General features: G+C 36.4%; 1 protein-coding gene across 6 annotated transcripts in view; it reads left to right on the top strand.

The window, feature by feature from the left end:
* The window catches only part of magi2 (membrane associated guanylate kinase, WW and PDZ domain containing 2), a 451,931-nt gene that overhangs the window by 101,634 nt on the left and 330,510 nt on the right, over positions 1-19,787 (top strand). For all 6 annotated transcript variants that reach the window (XM_031897513.1, XM_031897512.1, XM_031897514.1 and 3 more), the window contains exon 2: positions 18,034-18,150. In XM_031897513.1, coding sequence (XP_031753373.1) covers positions 18,034-18,150 — 117 coding nt within the window. The remainder of the gene's footprint in view (positions 1-18,033; positions 18,151-19,787) is intronic.

Genomic DNA, 19,787 nt, shown 5'->3' with positions numbered 1-19,787 from the left:
AATAAAGCCTTATTGGAGGCAAAACGATACTTTCAGGTTTATTTCATGTTTTAAAATGTTTTAGTAGAATTAAAGTATGGAGATCCAAATTACAGAAAAACCCCTTATAGGGAAAAACCCAGATCCCAAGCATTTTAGATAACAAGTTCCACACCTGTTTAGTAATACACTTAATCACTAGTAAGATTATTTGCTTAATTGCCTACTGAATACTGTGCAATTTTTAGAGCAGAACCAGGACCAGAACTATTTTGTATGAAGAGATTAGTTTTTTTGGATTTGTAGATCTTTGGATTGTTTAGATCTTTGTTGCAATTTAGTATTTATTCTAAAAGCTATTATGTTTTTCTAAATTATAATGTGTAATTGCTTTAATTATACATGGTCAATTAAAGTTGGAACTACTTTGGGACTGTGTGAGTTGCAGAAAACAAATCAAATCTTTTCCTTTAAACAAAATTAGTAAATAAGTAAGAATTCAAAATATTATTGGCTGTGCTGCTGCCTCAGTTGGATCAGTAATGTCTCATCCTTAATTTCCCCATTCAGTGATTTGTTTTTACTACAAGCACACCTATTTATCTTCTGATTATGAGAACAAATTAATTATATTGGTTTATTGATGCATTTAGTGCATACAAAAGCCTAACTAAATCAGGTGACATCATTTAGAATATGTGTTCTTCATGACTATCACTCTCTTCATTGGGACACCTGCATTTTATTCCATCTATATGGTATACTAGTAGCACTAGATAATACTGTATAAGTAAAACCTAGTACAAAAACATCTGCATTTTATAGTGACATGCTGGTACTGTGTGAGTACAAGGATGCATAACCTTTACAAATGTATATACAAATGTTTTCTAAATTTAAAAGTTTAAACCATGCTCAGTTTACATCCACATCCAGGTTGTACAGAAATGTAGATACATAGTTACCATAGCAAGCATAATTTTACATTACTAAGCTTTCTTTGGCCAATAAATTTTTTTAATTTCCTTACTAAATAACTCAAAGAAGTATGTTATACGGGTACAGTTTCGTGTACAAATAATAACAAGCATATTGGAAACAAAAGATTTATGAAAAGGGGTGTAAATAATATACTGGGGTACCATGGAATTCAATGTTATAAGAGGCACAAAGTGAGATTTGTCACTAGTGACATTTGGCACTGGGCAGAATATCTATTCAAGGTATAGCTATAAATAAGCTAAACGTATGTATAGACCTGGACTGGCAACCTGTGGATTCTGGCAAATCCAAGAGGGGCTGCTGTAAGATGGCATATGCAGTCACTATTTCGTGGGCTAGTGTGGGGGCATTTTGGGCCTCTGTGTACCAGAAAACATAGATCCTATTTTGGCCCATGGATTTCTACCATGGTGCCTTGGTGTTCTACTCTGGTACCTTTCTGTTCTACTCTGTTGCCTTTTCTGTTCTACTCCAGTGTAGGCATACATAGACAGTCACTATTTAGTGGGCTGGTGGGGGGCTTTTTTGGCCACTTTGTACAGTATGGGACACATTATCCAGAATGCTCGGGACCTGGGGCTTTCCATAATTTGGATCTCCATACGTTACGTCTACTAAAAGATTATTCAGACATTAAATAAACCCAATTGGATTGTTTTGCAATAAGAATTACTTATATCTTAGTTGGCAAAAGGTACTGTTTTATCATTACAGAGAAAAAGGAAATCATTTTTAAAAATTAGAATTATTTGCTTATAATGGAGTCTATGGGAGATGGCCTTCCCGTAACTTTCTGGATAACGGGTTTCTGGATGCCATACCTGTACTTGAAATGCCAGGGCCTATTTTGAATCCCAGTCTGGGCCTGGGTATGGAGCAAACACTTCAGCCATTGCCAGTTCTCCCTAACTCAACTCTGTTACAGAGCAATTTAATGCCTTGTAAGTGGGGCTTTTTGTGTTCTTGTGTGTGTGTGTGTGTGTGTGTATGCACACAGAAGGGTTAAAATTAACTAACGGTGTCTTGTTACAACTCAAATTAAGTATGTAAGTGCTACCATTTAAAACAATGGTTGCTGGACTTTTAAAACTGCTGCTGAGAAATGAAAGTAACACATTTATGAAATCATAACATTAGAGAGAGTTTGTGATTTATTTAGCTGCTAATGGCAACCCCGAGCAGGGGTCGGTAGGAAAATAAGGCTGATTTGTAAAACATAAGTAGAAAATCAATAGTTGAGCTTGTGGTGTACTGTTTAAAATTGGAGCCAGGCTCAACAAATTTAATTACTGTGAATTTTAACCGCTCCTTAACAAGTTTTGGATTTTTTGAAACAAAATTGTATCAGATATTGAATCTAATTCTTACAGATGTACCGCACAATTCAATAAATAAATTATTCAAATTACTAGGAAAAAATGTAAAATGTTTTTGATCATTGCCCATAGCCTTTTATAATATTTGATATCCCAGAGATCCTAGTTTGGCTGGTATATGATATTGAATTATGTAGGCTCGGATAATGATACATATGCATGTATTATTATTAATATTTATCAAACTATCAAACTTGCCTATTGTATTGAATCCTGCAGGTTTCCAGAGATCAAAATGGGACCAATGCGACCCTAAGCTTTACCCTAAATTTTTTTTACCCAGACACATTTGTTTGCAAGGACACCTTATTTAAAGGCATTATAGCCAGATAGCAGGGGAACTTTTTCCCTTAGGAAAGAACAAGAGGTCACCCCTTTAGATAAAGGAATGCCCTGCCAGGTGATGTTGTGATGGCAGATTAATATAATTAATCAATTCACAGAGATTGTTAATAAGTCTCTAGATAATGAAACGAGACCTCACATTGATACCATGTAGGAGTTCCTACCACATCGTTGACAGGTGACATGCAATACAAAACAAAGTTGGGTATATGATGTTTTTATGTAAAGAATCTGTTTCCTGTTCACAGCAGTGCCCAACACTAACTGCATATTTGCCAGACTCACAGCTGGGAGTAAGAATGCTAGATGGCAGTATATTTGTGACTTTGAGATATACAGTTCACCAAACTGTAGCTTAAATAGGCATAGCAAGGTTACTGGTGATACACACTAAGCACAATAAATTCTATAATTCTATAGAGAATACTAAAGTGTCCATGTCAGCTAGAACTGAAGCTGCAAATAGTAAGAATTCATTTACTGTAGTTATTTATACCACAGGAAACCATGACAGCTAGTTAAACTAGTTAAGGCATAAACTGAGTGGTTTAAGTAAACTTTTCTTTTTCCATTAACCTTGCAGTTGTCATATGTACTGTAGAAAGACCTGTTCCTTAATAAGCCTACAATTGTATAAAAGAAATAAAATGTCTGTTAAAAAAACTAATTTCAGTGATTCCATTCTCCCTTTGTCTGTTCAGTTATTTTTCATTAAATCTGGAACATTTTGCTATTTTGCTTTTTTATTGCACTAAAGCATTTGGTTTTCTAAGAATGTCTAGTAAAGCCATTATAATGTATGCTGCCTTCCTTGCCAGCAGTGATTTTGTAGTTTAATCTTTAGGTTTAGCAGCATTGTTGGGTAGTAAGTGCAGAGGCTTACTTTAAAATTCTGACTGCTGGATCCATTTACATTGTAGCAGACCCACAAGTACTGTAGAAAGAACTAGGGCTGTAGTATAGTTTTTGTCATTAATAGAAATATATTGTATTAGGATTAAGGATTAGCAGTGAGCAATATGTGGACTTCAGGTGGTGCCATTTTAGCCAGGTGAGAACCTTGCCTCAGGTGGCACCACTTTACCAACAGTAATGTTAAAAGCCAAGTCTCTGTTTTTTAGAAAGAACAGAAATTCTGTGCTTTTTTTGTATAGAGAGCACATTGAGGGTGGCATTGGGTATGCGCCTAGATACACCCCTGTTGCAGATGACATGCATTTACCCCTGTAAAAGTTATTATTATTAAGGGGAAAGTTTGCATGTTATCATACAATGGTTTGGGGCTATCTAATGATGTTGACATGCTATTTTATAGAAAACGTACAATATCATTATTAAAACCTTTGTCTTTGACTCACTCCTGGTAATCTTTAAGATTTATGCAAAACTTTCAAACCCTTTCACCTACTTCTTGTACCATTTTTTCTACATCAGTGTATTATGTTGAGCAGTATAAAATACTTGTTGTAAAATGTAAACATAAATGGTATATATTACATTTATATATTACATTAACTGCCCTGCCCAGATCCAGTTTACTAGTACAGCGTCACATATACAATTCTTGTAAGAAATGCACAAATTCTTGAAAAAGATATTTATTTATACTTTTATTTAATATTTGTTTAATTATTTAGCCATATTGGCACAGAGGTCACAAAATGCTGTATAGCAACTGTGGCATTTTCACCTCCCCTTATATTTCTTTGGCACTAACACAATAAAAAATCAAGTAAGAGGATGGAATTAAAATAGTAAATGTTATTTGTTTTACACTAAACATTTGTCTGATGGTTTTTATAGAGAAGTACTATTTCTCAGCAAAACTTTCCTTTTAAACACCTCTTTGTTTATCTGCTTATTTATTTATATTAATTCAGTTGGTCAAATACACAAACTGGGCATCTGTTAGTTTATTTTTGGCTTTGGGGCTATTTTTTTAATAACTCCTTATTCAAATTCATTAAAGGACAATGAAAGGTTAATATACATTAAAAATAAGTCTAAAGGCATTCTTTTTAAGTACTTACTGCATATCTAAATTCCCAGATCCCTGCTTGCTTCTCTGAGATATGGTGCTGGCAGCCTACAGCAGTGTGAAGCCTACAGTGACATCACTGAAATCTCTGTCCTTCCTGTAGGTGCCAGCGGCAGCCTTCCTATTCTCTGAGCATGTGTGTAACTTGATCCTCTCTCCTGTTCTGAGCTACACATGCCCACCAGCCAATCAGAATCTGGCAGAGGGGAGGGGGGGAGGGAATGAAACACATGTGCAGTATGAAGCAAGGAGGGAAAGGAAGGGAAAATACCTTTTTAGAGATGGCTACCTGTTCTAGAAAATGTGAAGTAAGTGGGACTAGTAAATATTTGATTAGGTGAGCCAAAAGTGGGGCGTTTTTACTAAACAAAAGGAGGACTATTGGGCAGTATGCTTTTTAAATTTTGACTTGCATTCTCCTTTAATGTAGTAAAGGTATAGAAGCCTGCCTCCTCCTACTCCTACTACTCTGACTGGTGCACCATTTGCTTAGCCTGCTTAACTCCTTTAAGTTGCTGAGAGTTTCTGTGTACTGAGTAACAACTAGTTACTACTCTGTAAAATTTTGCAAGCAATGGTTAGCCAGCCCCACTGTCTTGTGGCCCCCAGTTTACACATTGATTAGTAAGAGCTGCTTTTAGGCACATGAAGATATTATGACTTGGGAACGAAAAAAGAAAAATGTGAGTACTGTACAATGTGTGGCACTTTGTGTAGGTGTTATAAATGCACAATGCAGCATAATTATTCATATTGGCAAATACTGGGGTACCGTGTGGCTTTATTTTACAACGGATATCAGAGCACCTTGTGGCTGCATTGTGATCAAACTGGCACCGAGCTGCAAGATTCATACACCTGTTATGGATGATCAGCTATAACAAATAGCTATGGAATGGGAAATGCATTAGGTCTGCTTTCCTGGATAAAGCTCAATGTGTAAACAAATGTTCTAAATTTAACAGGAATGGACTTGCCGGATATTGCCGATGGCACTGTCTGAGGGAAAAATGGAAATAAATGTAAATTAGACAAGCCATTCATTATATCCTGAGTTAGAATGCCTTGCAAAAGCGCTCATCCCCTTCTAATGGCATGTCAGTAAATATTAATATTTCACACGATATGTTCAACCTGAAATCTAACAGGCGATAGAATTTATTAGTCAGCAAAAAGATTAAATCTGAAAATTTGCACACACATATATCTTTTGCTGCTTAGGAAATAGTGCTGCATGGGACAATTCTAGTTCTGCCACAGATATTCTGTGGGGGACATGTCTTTATTCTGACTGGGTAATATTAATTTTCTTCTTCGTAACAGCTCTAGGAATGCTCTGACCTTGTCACTGTAATATGGAAAGATATATTTCTATTGCAGCTAGGTATATGTCAGACAGAGGCCATTTTATTATCTTTATTATCTATTTTCTCCTGAAAAGTGAAATGCTTCTCTCTCTCTGCTGATAAGAAACAGCCATATTCCATGATGGAGCCACCCCTTGCTTGACAGCAACTCTTTTATTTACTGCACCAGGTTTGCGTTAGATGTAAAGCTTTATACATTTGTTTTGTTTGTCACACCAAAATATTTCTCTTGTCTCACTGATATCTGTCTCTAAAAACTATGATATATATACAGTATATATATATATATATACAGAGTAAATAAATACATTTATTTTAAATATAATATAACAGCAGAGTGTTTGGCGTTATATGTCTTGAAATCAGCACTGATTTATTCGGTCTGCTTTACTTTCTCACTTCCCTGTCTCAGAACCACTTTCCACGCTCCATATCCTTATAAAACAAAACAGTTATGTACAATCACTCTTCAGCAATCTTCTGTGGCTTTTTACGATTCGCCCACTTGAGGTTCTTAGTGGAGTTGTGTGGGCCTCTAATAGTGATTTTTTGGCAGGCATGGATTTGCAGGCAAATTTCCACGTTTCACAAATGGCAGATTTTTTCCAGAAATGGGCGCCATGCAACAAAAAATTGTCACCCGCATAAAAAAAAATGGTTGCGTGTGTTTTTTTTGATGCTCTGCATTTTTGGCATTTCACAAATCTTTTGAAAGATTTGCAAATTTTTTCATAAAGCGAAACGGGACAGATCACTAGTATCTAATCTTCAAGGATTCTTTCTGGTGTAACACCAATCTGGTGTTTTTCTCCTGTTGATAGAATACTTTCTGTATCTTCTGGACTCAGACTCACATTTGATTCATCATTTCTCACCGTGTTCTTTTTCTGAAGAACCTTCTGCTCCTTCTGTATTTTCACAACCCAATACAGACATCAAATAAGTTATACAAATAACTGTACCTCAGAGTTAATATTCTTCTTTAATAGAGTTAATGCTTTTCAAAGTGTTTACAAGTGTATTTAAAGAGGGTTTTCACCAAAACATGCTCACACTGTGCTAATTTGCTTGCAGTCACTAATAGATGAGCAAAGTTGCAGCAGCAAATTTCACTAAAATGCATTGGAGTCAATGGGAAGAAGAAATTACATTGTGGTTAACGCATTTTTATCTCTGCAATATACCATTGCCCCCATCTTGTTACAGAAGTTCTTTTCACTATGCTATAACTGTTCTAAATAGAAAATATGGCAATTTCTTCCAAACACAGCACATTCTTGCGCAGATTCATAAATAATAAAGCCTTCATGGTCTTCATTTTTATTTCTTATAGTTGCTGAATTATTTGCTGTTTTCTTCTCTTTTTACAGCTTACAAAAGGGGGTCACTGACCCCAGCAAAAAAAACTATTTCTTTTTGAGGCTACAATTTTATTGTTATTGTTACTTTGTATTACTTATGTTTCTATTCAGCTACTCTCCTATTCATATTTCAGTATGCGATTCAAAATATTACCTGGTTGCTGGTAAACAATACCTTAGTAACAAGATAGCTGCTGAAATTCCAAACTGGAAAGTTGCTAAACGAAAAGCTAAATAATTGAAAAACCACAGAAAATAAAAAGTGGAGGCCAGTAGCAAATTGTCTTAGAATATCAAGCTCTACATCATACAAAATGTTAATTTTAAGGCAAACAACCCTAATATTTATTTTGGTATATTTCTTGGTTGAAAATTTAAGAGGCCACACCTCACTTTCACATTATTTAGATGGATCTACTGTATGTGGTTCGGACAGGACAGTATCTGACATCAACCCATATGCAGGCCCCTTCTAGTAAGGGTAGGGTTGTTGAACAGCAACCTTATATTCTTCTACTACAGCCTCTAGTTTTCTATAATGGAAGCTGTACTTCACTAGAGCTAAATGAGTTTAATATCATGGGGACCAGGGATCCCCAACCTTTTTTGACCTGTGAGACACATTTAAATCTAAAAAGAGTTGGGGAGCAACACAAGCATTTACAAATTAGCTGGGGATGCCAAATAAGGGCTGTGATTGGCTATTTGGTAACCCCTATGTCGACTGGCAGACTATAGAAGGCTCTGTTTTGCTTTACACCTGATTTTTATACAACAAAAACTTGACACCAAGCCCAGAATTCAAAAACAAGCACCTCCTTTAAGGCCACTGGGAGCAACATCCAAAGGTTGGGTGAGCAACATGTTGCTCATGAGCGACTAGCTGGGGATCACTGATGTAGACTAAGCAGGCCAATATAATCAGCACAATATTCATAATAATGAAGGTTCCATTGCTATTCTTCTCTCCCACTTGTCTTCACATGCTAGGGAAAAGAAAGACAAAAGGGTATTTATTTTTAGCTCTAATAGATTTTAGTACCATCATGGTATTGTAGTTATTATATTCATGTGTCACATCCAGACCTTTCTGCTTCCCTGGATGCCCTGTTCTGCCCACATGTACACATCTTATTCATTATAATTCCAGCTAACTAGGTGAACAGAAGTCTGTATTCCCTATGATTAAATGCATATATATGGCTTAAACTGCATGCATATGTTTTGCCCTTGATTTGGTAGCTTTTCATGTGTTAGAATGACATTGGAGAGTGTCAGAACAGTGGCTCAGCGGCATTACAATATTTATAGATCACAGATCCCCTCTGATAAATATAATTACTAGTTACCAGTTTAGGCAGGATTTTAAGTTTAGGAGTCTGTATTGGATAAATATGTTTGCAGGAAAATAGCTTCTACTTTGTGTAAATCACTTGGCTGTGAAATGCTGTTTAATAGTAAATCCTTATAAAAGCAGTTTACAAGGGCAGATGCTGCCATCCAACTGGAACATCAATCATTTTAACGTGAACACTTGGTGCATTCTTATTAACTAAGCACATTTATTAAAGGAACAAGTATATTATGTGTGTCTGTTAAAATGCACCTAATTACCTCTTGTTTTGTTAATGGCAAAATGTAATTAAAATACATATAACCAAAACAGTAGGTATCATTGTATAATAATGAACTTGGTGGGATAAAGTCATATTTCTGTTTTATTCCTAAGGTGTTAGAGAGGTTTCCATAGACTGCAGCAAGACCTTCTACTACATATTTAGCTTACCTTTTTTCCTAGGTGTGTCCTTTTTGACTCCAGCCTAGGATATTCTCCATCTGGCTTGTGATCTTTTACATAGTTACATAGGGTTGAAAAAAGACCAGAGTGCATCAAGTTCAACCCATCCAAGTAAACCCAGCACACCTAACCCACACCTACCAATCTATACACTCACATACATAAACTATATATACAACCAGTAATACTAACTGTAGATATTAGTATCACAATAGCCTTGGATATTCTGCTTGTTCAAGAACTCATCCAGGCCCCTCTTAAAGGCATTAACAGAATCTGCCATTACCACATCTCTAGGCAGGGCATTTAGGGGCAGATTTATTAAAATGTGAGTTTAGAGCTTAATACATAAAAACTCACCCACTTTCTATTCATTCCTGTGGGATTTTTAGAAGTATATTTATCAAATGGTGAGTTGTAACTTTTACCCATTGATAAATACGCTTCTAAAAATCCCATAGGAATGAACAGAATGTGGGTGAGTTTTTATGTATTAAGCTCTAAATTCACATTTTGATAAATCTGCCCCTTAGTCTTGGTGCAGCTGCCTTTAGCACTGGGGCATGAGTTTGATTTGGACCAGGGCACTGCAAGTTTGTTTTTTTGCGTCAGTTTGGGTACTCTGTGTGTTTTGTGAATGTGAAAAGGAAATTATTGTAAACTCCACTGTAGCAAGGACTGATAAACTGTAAATTATGTATATGATTTGAAAAAATGTTAAAGGGATTCTGTCACGGGAATATTTTTTTCAAAATGCACCCGTTTATAGTGCCACCTCGACAGAATTCTGCACTGAAATGCGAGCAAACAGAATTAATTTTGAAATTTAACATGGGGCTAGACATATTGTTAGTTTTCCAGGTGCCCTCAGTCATGTGACCTGTGCTCTGATAAATGTCAGTCACACTTTACTGCTGCAATGCAAGTTGGATTGATGTCACCCCCCTCCCAGCAACCAATCAGCAGAACAATGGGAAAGAAGTAGCAAGATGACACCAATATTGATATGATAACAGCACATAATATTAAAAATCCAAGTCCAGCTCACCCAAATCATTACTCCTCCAGTTACATGGGAGTAGGAGAAACAATAGGTTACCTGAAAGCAGTTCTAATGTGTAGCACTGGCTCCTTCTGAAATCTCAGACTCAGGCACAATGCACACCAATATTACAGCTAAAAAAATACATTTGGTGGTTGAAGAATAACATTTTTACATTTTAAATGGTAGAGTGAATTATTTGCCATGTAAACAGAGTAATTTAGAAATAAAAAGTATACCATAAAAATCATGGCAGTATCCCTTTAAAGGCACACAGGATTGTGACCAGGAATCTTTAGCTAGACGTTAATTAGTGTTAGGTTTAGGAGTGCATAAACTGATGTGTTTTGAAAAAAAACTATTTCCGTATGACAGTATCCCTTTAAGTCATTTTCAGTTAGATAAGTGCACTTCGTTTCCAGAGAGCACTATGCCAGGCAATCTGTGCTGCTGTTTCTGGGAACTCTTGTGAGTTATTTGTGCTGGATTCAGAATGCAGCATTAGTCCCAAAATGCTCAAACCATTTACTAGGAATTTGTTTCTACTGTTTATTGCTTTGCAGTTATTGTAGTATTATTGTTGCTTCCTTTATCTCCACTGATATACTATTATACCAACAAGCTTAACTTCAAATGTTCAACATAGATTAATGATGGAAGAATACCACTGTAGTTAATATTTTATCATTGTAATTGTACTGAGACAGAACAATATGCTGGTCTTAATAATGAATTTCAAGTTGTTCATGCCTACTGTAGAACTTTATTCTGCCTATGACTTACTATGCAGCACCATGCCGCAGTGCTATGTTACTAATATTACAAATGTTCATTATACAGTTATTAGCACCTGTATAATTTGTTCTTTGTAATGAAGAATCATAAACTGCCTTGTGGCAGTCTCCAATGCATAACTGACTTGTGACTAATTTGATAGAGCATTCCCATCAACTTTTGATATAGAATTTTCATTGTTCAAGGTAGAACCTTTATTCTTCAATTAAAGAAAGACAAAATTTGAGTTTCCTGCTCCATGATAGATATGTGCATCTTGTTTCTTTCTCAACACCCCTGCAATATGTACAAATAAATGAACAAAATGCATTTTTAGGGAAACAGAGGCAAGATGGCTGTATGTGTGACATGTTTTACAGCAGCAACAATTTAAACATTCCATGTGTATTAATCTTGGAAAATACCTAAGTAAACACAATTATAAAAAGCCACTTAAATTAGATGACTGGGAAGATTGTTCTCTGTTTATTGCAGTCATTTAATTAAACAATGGTGTCTGATTTTCTGGTTGAATTAACTACTCTTGTTTCAAAAGAAAAATGTTGCAAATGTCATATTTTCCATTTGTAAAAAAATGTTTAATATACCAGGTTTGGAGTATAAAAGACTGATGGTGGTTTGTGGGGATAGGCAGAACTAAGAGCTGCTGTCTGCACTGTCTCTTGTAATACACAACCAGTTTGTAGCCTAGAATATTGGCCCTAGACTACACTTTCCAACACTTTTTCTCATCACCACACTCTGACTAAGAACTAGAGGGTCGGACTCCGCATGGCATCTCTTCTACTACTTTCAGTCCATGGGATGTCAGTTAGCTGAGTTTCTTAGGCAACTGTTATGATTAAGAGCATACCCTCTTCTGACTTTACCAGACCAAACTGCTAAAAAAACACTTGTCTACCTTAATGACATTAGATATTCAATCTCCTCTCAAATGCCAGAAGGGCTGCTGTAAGATGCCACAGGCAATTACTTTCTATTGGGCTGGTGGGGGCAGTTTGGGCCTCAGTGTACTTGAAATGCCAGGACCTATTGTGAAATCCAGTCTGGGCATGCATTCAAGGCCTTTAACAATGAAGCCCTTCCCTGTATCAAAATATACTCATTCACGCAAGCTATATTTTGATTTTGACCTTCAACCTTTTTTCACCTCTTATCACTTTATCCCATTCCCAACTGCAAGACTTCTCTCGGGCTTCTGGCTATCGCTGAAACTCTCCTCAATCTGTCAAAGTCTTCCCTTCCATCCAAACTCTCCTGTTTAGGAAAGCATATACATTGGGGCAGATTTATGAAAACACGAGTTTGAATCCCGAATGGGAAAAATCTGGATTGGAAATGAAAATTTCTGAAGATCGCAAATATCACGAAAATGCTTACGAAAAAATTGTATTAGCTAAAAATACGAAAAAGTCGTTCAAGCATCGGAAAAGTCTGAAAAGCTCCAAAAAGTCGCGGAAAATACTATTGGACCGATCGAACATAAGTAAATGTGCCCCATTGCGTGTTCATTGATCAGACATTAACTTATCATAGATACCCAACGCTTTCATATTTCTTGTGTTTCAAATGTACCATTACATTTGACCTCTGACAGTGTTTTTTACTCTGTATTAGGGATGAGCGAATCTGTCCCGTTTCGCGGGATACGGCAAGAAAATTTGCGAAACGTTGAAAAATTTGCTAAACGGTGAAAAATTTTTTTGCACAATTGTTTAGGCGCCCGCGTCTGTTTTTTTGCCACCCATGCTTTTTGACGCAACCGCGACCAATTTTGCCACGGGCGCGCCTTTTTTGACGCGACTGCACCCTTTCTGTTTGTGACCGCGCCTGATTTGACACAACCACGCCATTTTTTGCCGTGACCGTGCCCAATTTGATGCGACCAAGCCCTTTTTGACGTGACCATGCCCAATTTGACACACAACGAAAAAAATTCCACAAGACAAATTTTTCCACTGCAAATTTTCACTGAAGTTTCGTGAAACATTTCGCCAGTGGCGAAATGCAGAAATTTGCTGCGAATCAATGGCTGGCGAAAAAATTCGCTCATCACAACTCTGTATCTCTTGTTTGTAAAATTACGTTAATGTAAATTGCTGTGTAACTTGCTGGAGCACCATTAAACCATTACACATAAGGCAGTTGTGCCTGGTGCCAGTGGCTCCCTGTACTGTGACAAAAGCAGCAGAGTGCTGAGCCCTGCACATAGCACCTGACTTGACATAGTAAATTTTAACCATTAAAAAAGCAAGCAAATTTTGTGTGTGCACACTCCTGTCCCTCTTGTGTCAGTAACTAGCATCTAATATTGCATCAGTGTGTGGCATCCCTAATTATGCTTGAGTTTTTGAAAAATATATCTTATTATAGGTGAAAAACATGGGGAACTGTGCTCCTATTTTGCATTTTGCCCACGTTAGTTAATGTAGTCTATAATCTGTCATAATTATCACATAAATAGTCTAGACTGGAGAAGGTCTGTCAGGAGCATTGTGAGAATAACTATAAATTACTATACACTACTAAAATTACACACGCCAGTGAGAATTCCATAAGGCAAGTAATTCTGGCTTATGTTAGTAGACACACTGCATTTATTATTTTGTGGCATGTATTTTCTTGGGCTGCCACAATGCATTAGTATTGCTGTGCACAATCTTTATTATTCTGAATAAGCAAAAAAAGGATGAAAGGACATAAATAGATGTAATGTAATAGACTACTATCAGGTGCAACCACAATTGATATGGGTCGTTGTACAGACAAAAGGGGTACATTAATGCAAATAAAATGTTATGACATTAACACTTTCCAGGGAAGTGTACAAAACATTGGCACATTTTTCAGTGCAGTTCAAGTATAATTAGTGTTAAAGCGGCACTGGACACGTGATTGATTCACTGCTATTAGATAAAAAACATTTTGCCTGATGCTACAAATTGGTAACAATGCAGATAAGGATTTGTGAATCGGAACTGTTTGTTCTTCTTTGAGAGCAGTAGCTGTCTGCAAGTGCAGAGAATTTTTGGCCAACTGCAGACATCCATGCTTTTACAAATATCTCCTATGTGTGCCATGGGCACAACAGATTGTCACACACTTTATATAATTCCAGTCATTTTGTCTAAAATATTTTCCCTGGGAAATATATCTTAATGTCTCAGATAACTCATTGTATTTTATCCTGGTACGTTTCCTCCTAGGGAAAAAGTGTTCCCAGCATTTAGTCCAAGTGACTTTTCCTTAAGAAACTTGCAGAAATGGGGTAACTCATAAAATACCCTATTTTGCATTACAGAAATAAGGTTTGGGGAGTAAAACACAGATAGCATACCTCCCAACTGTACCGATTTTTGCAGGACAGTCCCTCTTTTAACAGCTCAACCCGCAGTATAGGAATACTGGGGGATAAAACATATCATCTAGTCTAGAGTCACCCAATTGCTAGCTTTTTTCCTGGTGTTGAATTCATTCTGCATTTTTAAAACGCCAAAGTATACTTGCTTTACTTAGGTATTGAACTGAAATCACAACCAATTATGGCAAATATTTTCCATATCTGTATAAATAGGCCCTAACGTCTAAACTTCTGTGGGTCTCTAAGAAATTATGAAATTGACAGTATGATATTCAGCAAAACAGATGTTCATAAATATTTCATGAAAAGAGGAAGAGAATCAGTTTCATTGGTGATATTACTATGTTCATTCTGATGTAGCTAGCATCTATCACAGCTTTGCTAAAAATTAACTGAAATGCTTTTAAGCTAGTTATTGTCGTCTTCAAGCGAAACAAGCACTTGATTGTAAGTAATGTCCATTTTGTTAATACAGTGCTTTTTCTTAATTTGTATTTATTAGTTAGGACTCAATTGTAATGATGCTTATGTCATTTATGGAGGCTCATGAAAGTATTATTTGCAAGAATGTGTGATTATAGGCTGTGCTAGATGCTGTAGCTAAATTCATATTTACAGAATCAACAATGAATGGCAGTATATACAGTAGATATGATTTACTCAAGTAAATTACTTAATATAGATATATTTCATATACAATTGCTATTTCTCAATGAGAAATATATTAATTTCTCTGCAATACTGCTCAAAGATATTGCTGAAATATTTTCTGTTACTACCCGCATTATTATTGCAGGAGGCGGGGAAACTATTATGCTTATTTAGGAATATGTATCATCATTTTAAAAAAGGAGACTAGAGATAATTGACAAGATACAGACAGAGCATGTTTTGTTGGATATTTACACAGGCGTCTGTAGCCCAGCAGTAGCATGGGTATATTTTAGTAAAAATACAGGTAGGCAAAGGCTTCTTTGCTGCTTTTGCCCTCACCCAACTTAAATGAGGTTTCAGAGCTTTACTTATAATTGTGCAAATGTAACTTGTCATGTAAATGGATTTCACTTAAAATCTAGTTTTATTATCCATTTATGCCCAAGCCACCAGAATGCATAAGGCAGTCACCTAAAGTGTTAAAAGTTGCCCTCAGTGGATCATCGCTGCCAAGTGAAAGTTATGTTCTACTTTTATATTTGTAGTAAAAATAAGAGGCTAAAATTTTGCATATACATTTTCCCAGCTTTAGCAAATCAAAATGTGAACATAAGGCAAATAGGTAACAAGTGTAATCAACAGCAAACTTAAAAAGGCACAAATACAATTGATTATTGCTCACAATATTTATAACTATTGCAGAGATTATAACTATTTAGTATTGATTATTTAATAAGATAAGTGAAAGTCCTTATGTTGTCTTTTCATCAATGCATTAAATTGGGTGCATTCTAAGGATTTTATACATAAAAGAGAGATAATGGAGAGGTCTTCATGTTTCCACCACTTAATACATCTCTTCAGCATTACTGACTCTAAAAGACACTTTCAACAAATTATTAATTCTGCTATTTTCATCTGGTACTAGTACTGTCGAAGATAAAATTCTCAATGGCTTATACTTACAAAGGGCAAATCTTTTCTTTCAATGGAATGACAGTATTTTTCTCCATATGAGTGAAATAATTACATAGCAGTAAATGTAAAGAAAATAGGAACCCATTAAAATTAATGATCTTGCATTGCAAAGCTGAAATGCAATGTATATCTTAATAAGACTACCTTCTCATCTAAAAAAAAAAAAAAAAAAAAAAATATATATATATATATATATACACACACACACTGCTCAAACAAATAAAGGGAACACTTAACACAATGTAACTCCAAGTCAATCACACTTCAGTGAAATCAAACTGTCCACTTAGGTAGCAACACTGATTGACAATCAATTAAACGTGCTGTTGTGCAAATGGAATGGACAACAGATGGAAACCCCTTGTGAGACCATATGCTGGTGCGGTTGGTGCCTGGGTTCCTCCTAATGCAAGACAATGCTATACCTCATGTGGCTGGAGTGTGTCAGCAGTTCCTGCAAGATGAAGGCATTGAGGCTATGCACTGGCCCGCCCATTCCCCAGACCTGAATCCAATTGAGCACATCTGGCACATCATGTCTCACTCCATCCACCAACGCCACGTTGCACCACAGACTGTCCAGAAGTTGGTGGATGCTTTAGTCCAGGTCTGGGAGGAGATCCCTCAGGAGACCATCCGCCACCTCATCAGGAGCATGCCCAGGCATTGCAGGGAGGTCATACAGGCACTTGGAGGCCACACACACACACTACTGAGCCTCATTTTGACTTGTTTTAAGGACATTACATCAAAGTTAGATCAGCTTGTAGTGTTTTTTTCCACTTTAATTTTGAGTGGGACTCCAAATCCAGACCTCCATGGGTTGATAAATTTGATTATTTGATCATTTTTGTGGGATTTTGTTGTCAGCACATTCAACTATGTAAAGAACGAAGTATTTAATAGAATATTTCATTCATTCAGATCTAGGATGTCTTATTTTTTGTGTTCCCCATTTTTTTTGAGCAGTGTATATATATATATATATATATATATATACTCACACAGAACTTATACCAGCACTCAGTACAAAAAAAACATCAAGTGAAATGCCCAAGTGCAGCTCTCTTAATTCAAATATGGACATGTGGAAATTGCAGAGAGCACACCAGGACTTTTAAAGGAGTACTAAACCCTAAAAACAAAAATGGCTGGATATTCTTTGCATTCTGCACCAACCTAAAGGATCAGAGTCTCTATAGTATTAATGATATAGGTCTTCACAGTTGTCACAGGAGCTCCTCATCTTGGATTTTATCAGGAGTGTCAGTGACATGCACATGCTTGGTATGCTCTGGGCAGCTGTTGGAAAGCTAAGCTTAGGGGTCAATGTTATTCTTATCCAAAATACACTTGTTTCTTAGCTACCATGTAATATGAATTCAATTTAATTAATAAATCAGCTTTGTATCTTGACTTTTATACTGAGAGAATATTCAGAGGCAAAGATCTCCCCTTTAAAGTGATGTGGTTGCATTGGGCTGGTACAGAACCCCAAAACCTAATGTACAGCATTTCTACACTACTTCTTTTTAATTTTAGTTTTAGTTCTCCTTTAATAATAAAAAAATAGTTTCTCATTTTTAATTACTTGTGACTATCCTGATGATGCACACAATGATGCACAAGAAAGCAGTGTATAATATTTTGCTTACTTTTCAGGGGACGACTATTTTTTAATTAAGGTTGAAGACACACTAAGATACTAGTAGCAGCTATTTTTTCAAGGCTACTAAACTCCAAAAAATACCTTGCCATAGACAATACTGAGAATTACCTCTGCTAAAACACACGTAAAGACAATTATCAGTAAATGATCAGCATTATCTATGTTAGTAGCCACGAAAAGTAGCTGCTACTAGTAGCCCTGTGTGTCTTCCCCCTTGATTGAAACTTTTCTTTGTTTGCACAGTTTTAATTAATCCTTCATTTTTCAGGAGGAATCGTTGATAAAGACCTTCGCCGCTACCTCAATTTAAGATTCCAGAAGGGTTCAGTAGATCATGAACTACAACAGATAATAAGAGACAACCTCTACCTCCGGACAGTGCCATGTGAGTACTCTCCTCTATCACTGTATTATAACAAACTCTGTGGTTATGCTTAAAAGGTTACATGATTTGGTTATGAGAGGAGCATAATTGTCTGCCTTTCTTATTTTACATTTAAGTTAAAAAATGGAGCTTAAAAAAATACCAAAACATTTATGCGACCAAGTTCATAATACTATTGCATAAAACTTCAAATTGAAAATAATACATTTTCTTATAAAAAAAAAAGAAATACAAAGAGGCTAAGCAATTTGCATTAAATAATGCATTTTACCTTCAGTGCTACAATAATTTCCTGAAAGGTGTATAATTGAAAAAGGAAGAATAAGAACAAAGTATACAACAGAACAAAACTGCCTGAGGGTTATGCTTGCTAAATAACTTTCAGCAAACATTTTTGCTAATAGGCTGGATAAGAGGCTTTTACAGGAGTACTGAGTTAATGCAGTAAACATAAGAAATCGATCCCAGAATACATTTAAAGGACATGTAAAGTCTATTTCATTAGGAGTGCCAAATGCTTATTCCCCAGGCTGGTGCTCCTGTAAGGAAAGAACTGCACTAGCCTGTGGAAAAAACTGCCATTGTTATAAGGGGCAATTTTATCAAAATGTGAGATCAAAGTTTAGCACAGAAAAATTAACCCACTTTCTATGGGATTTTTAAAAGTGTATTTGTCAAAGTTAGAGTTCCCAATGTGATAAATATGCTTTTAAACATACCATAGGAATGGATGGAAGTGGGTGAAATTTTCTGTGGCAAACTCTAATCTCACATTTTGTTAGAGTATACCCATAGAGTTCTACTCTACTGGGCATGTGCAAAATGCCAAGTACCAAGCAATAAGACAGTAAGAGATAAGAGTAAGTAACGAGATGGCAGCGTTGTGTCCAGTTTCTTCCACAGGCTGGTTTGGATCTCTCCTAACAGGAGCACCAGCCTGGGGAAAAAACATAGTGATCTATTTCACGGGGCGGGTGGGGTGGGGGTTGCCTAACATTTTGGCACCCCCAGTGCACCCCAGTCCTTTCAATTGCAAAACAATTGCAGGTATTTTGATAGCACTGACTGTAAAAGGGTAAGCAAGCCACATATCCTGTATATTAGACAGGGTCGAACTGGGGGGTGCAGGCGGGGGAGAGCCGGCAAGTGTTGGGTCTGGCCCAGTCTGACCCTGATGTTAGAGCATTCAGCAAATTTGGTTCAGCTCTTGAATATACCCCGAATAGCACCCCGCAGAATATTGAGCCTTGGAGTGCGGACACCATTTGGATTGAAATATATATATATATATATATTACAGTATATATATTTCAATCCAAATGGTGTCCGCACTCCAAGGCTCAATATTCTGCGGGGTGCTATTTGGGGTATATTCAAGAGCTGAACCAAATTTGCTATATATATATATAAAGGACAGTTTTAAAATATCAGTGCAGTTTCACTTTAAAATACGACTTTGTCAGAAGTAGGCACCCAGCAGCTGAGCCTGTGTGAATCAGTGTTACTGTATGTATGAGATCTAAAGCCCAGCTATCATCAATCATGCACCAAGGGCTTTATTCTATATAAGGAGAATAGCAGACCTGGCATTTTCATCCTGTTAACTCCTAGTAATTGGAATAAGAATTAGGCAAAGA

The sequence above is a fragment of the Xenopus tropicalis genome, chromosome 3 (genome assembly GCF_000004195.4).
Source record: "Xenopus tropicalis strain Nigerian chromosome 3, UCB_Xtro_10.0, whole genome shotgun sequence".
In the NCBI taxonomy this organism is placed as follows: Eukaryota; Metazoa; Chordata; class Amphibia; order Anura; family Pipidae; genus Xenopus; species Xenopus tropicalis.
Note: the sequence above shows the minus strand (reverse complement) of the source record. Positions and strands in the feature narration are given on the sequence as shown.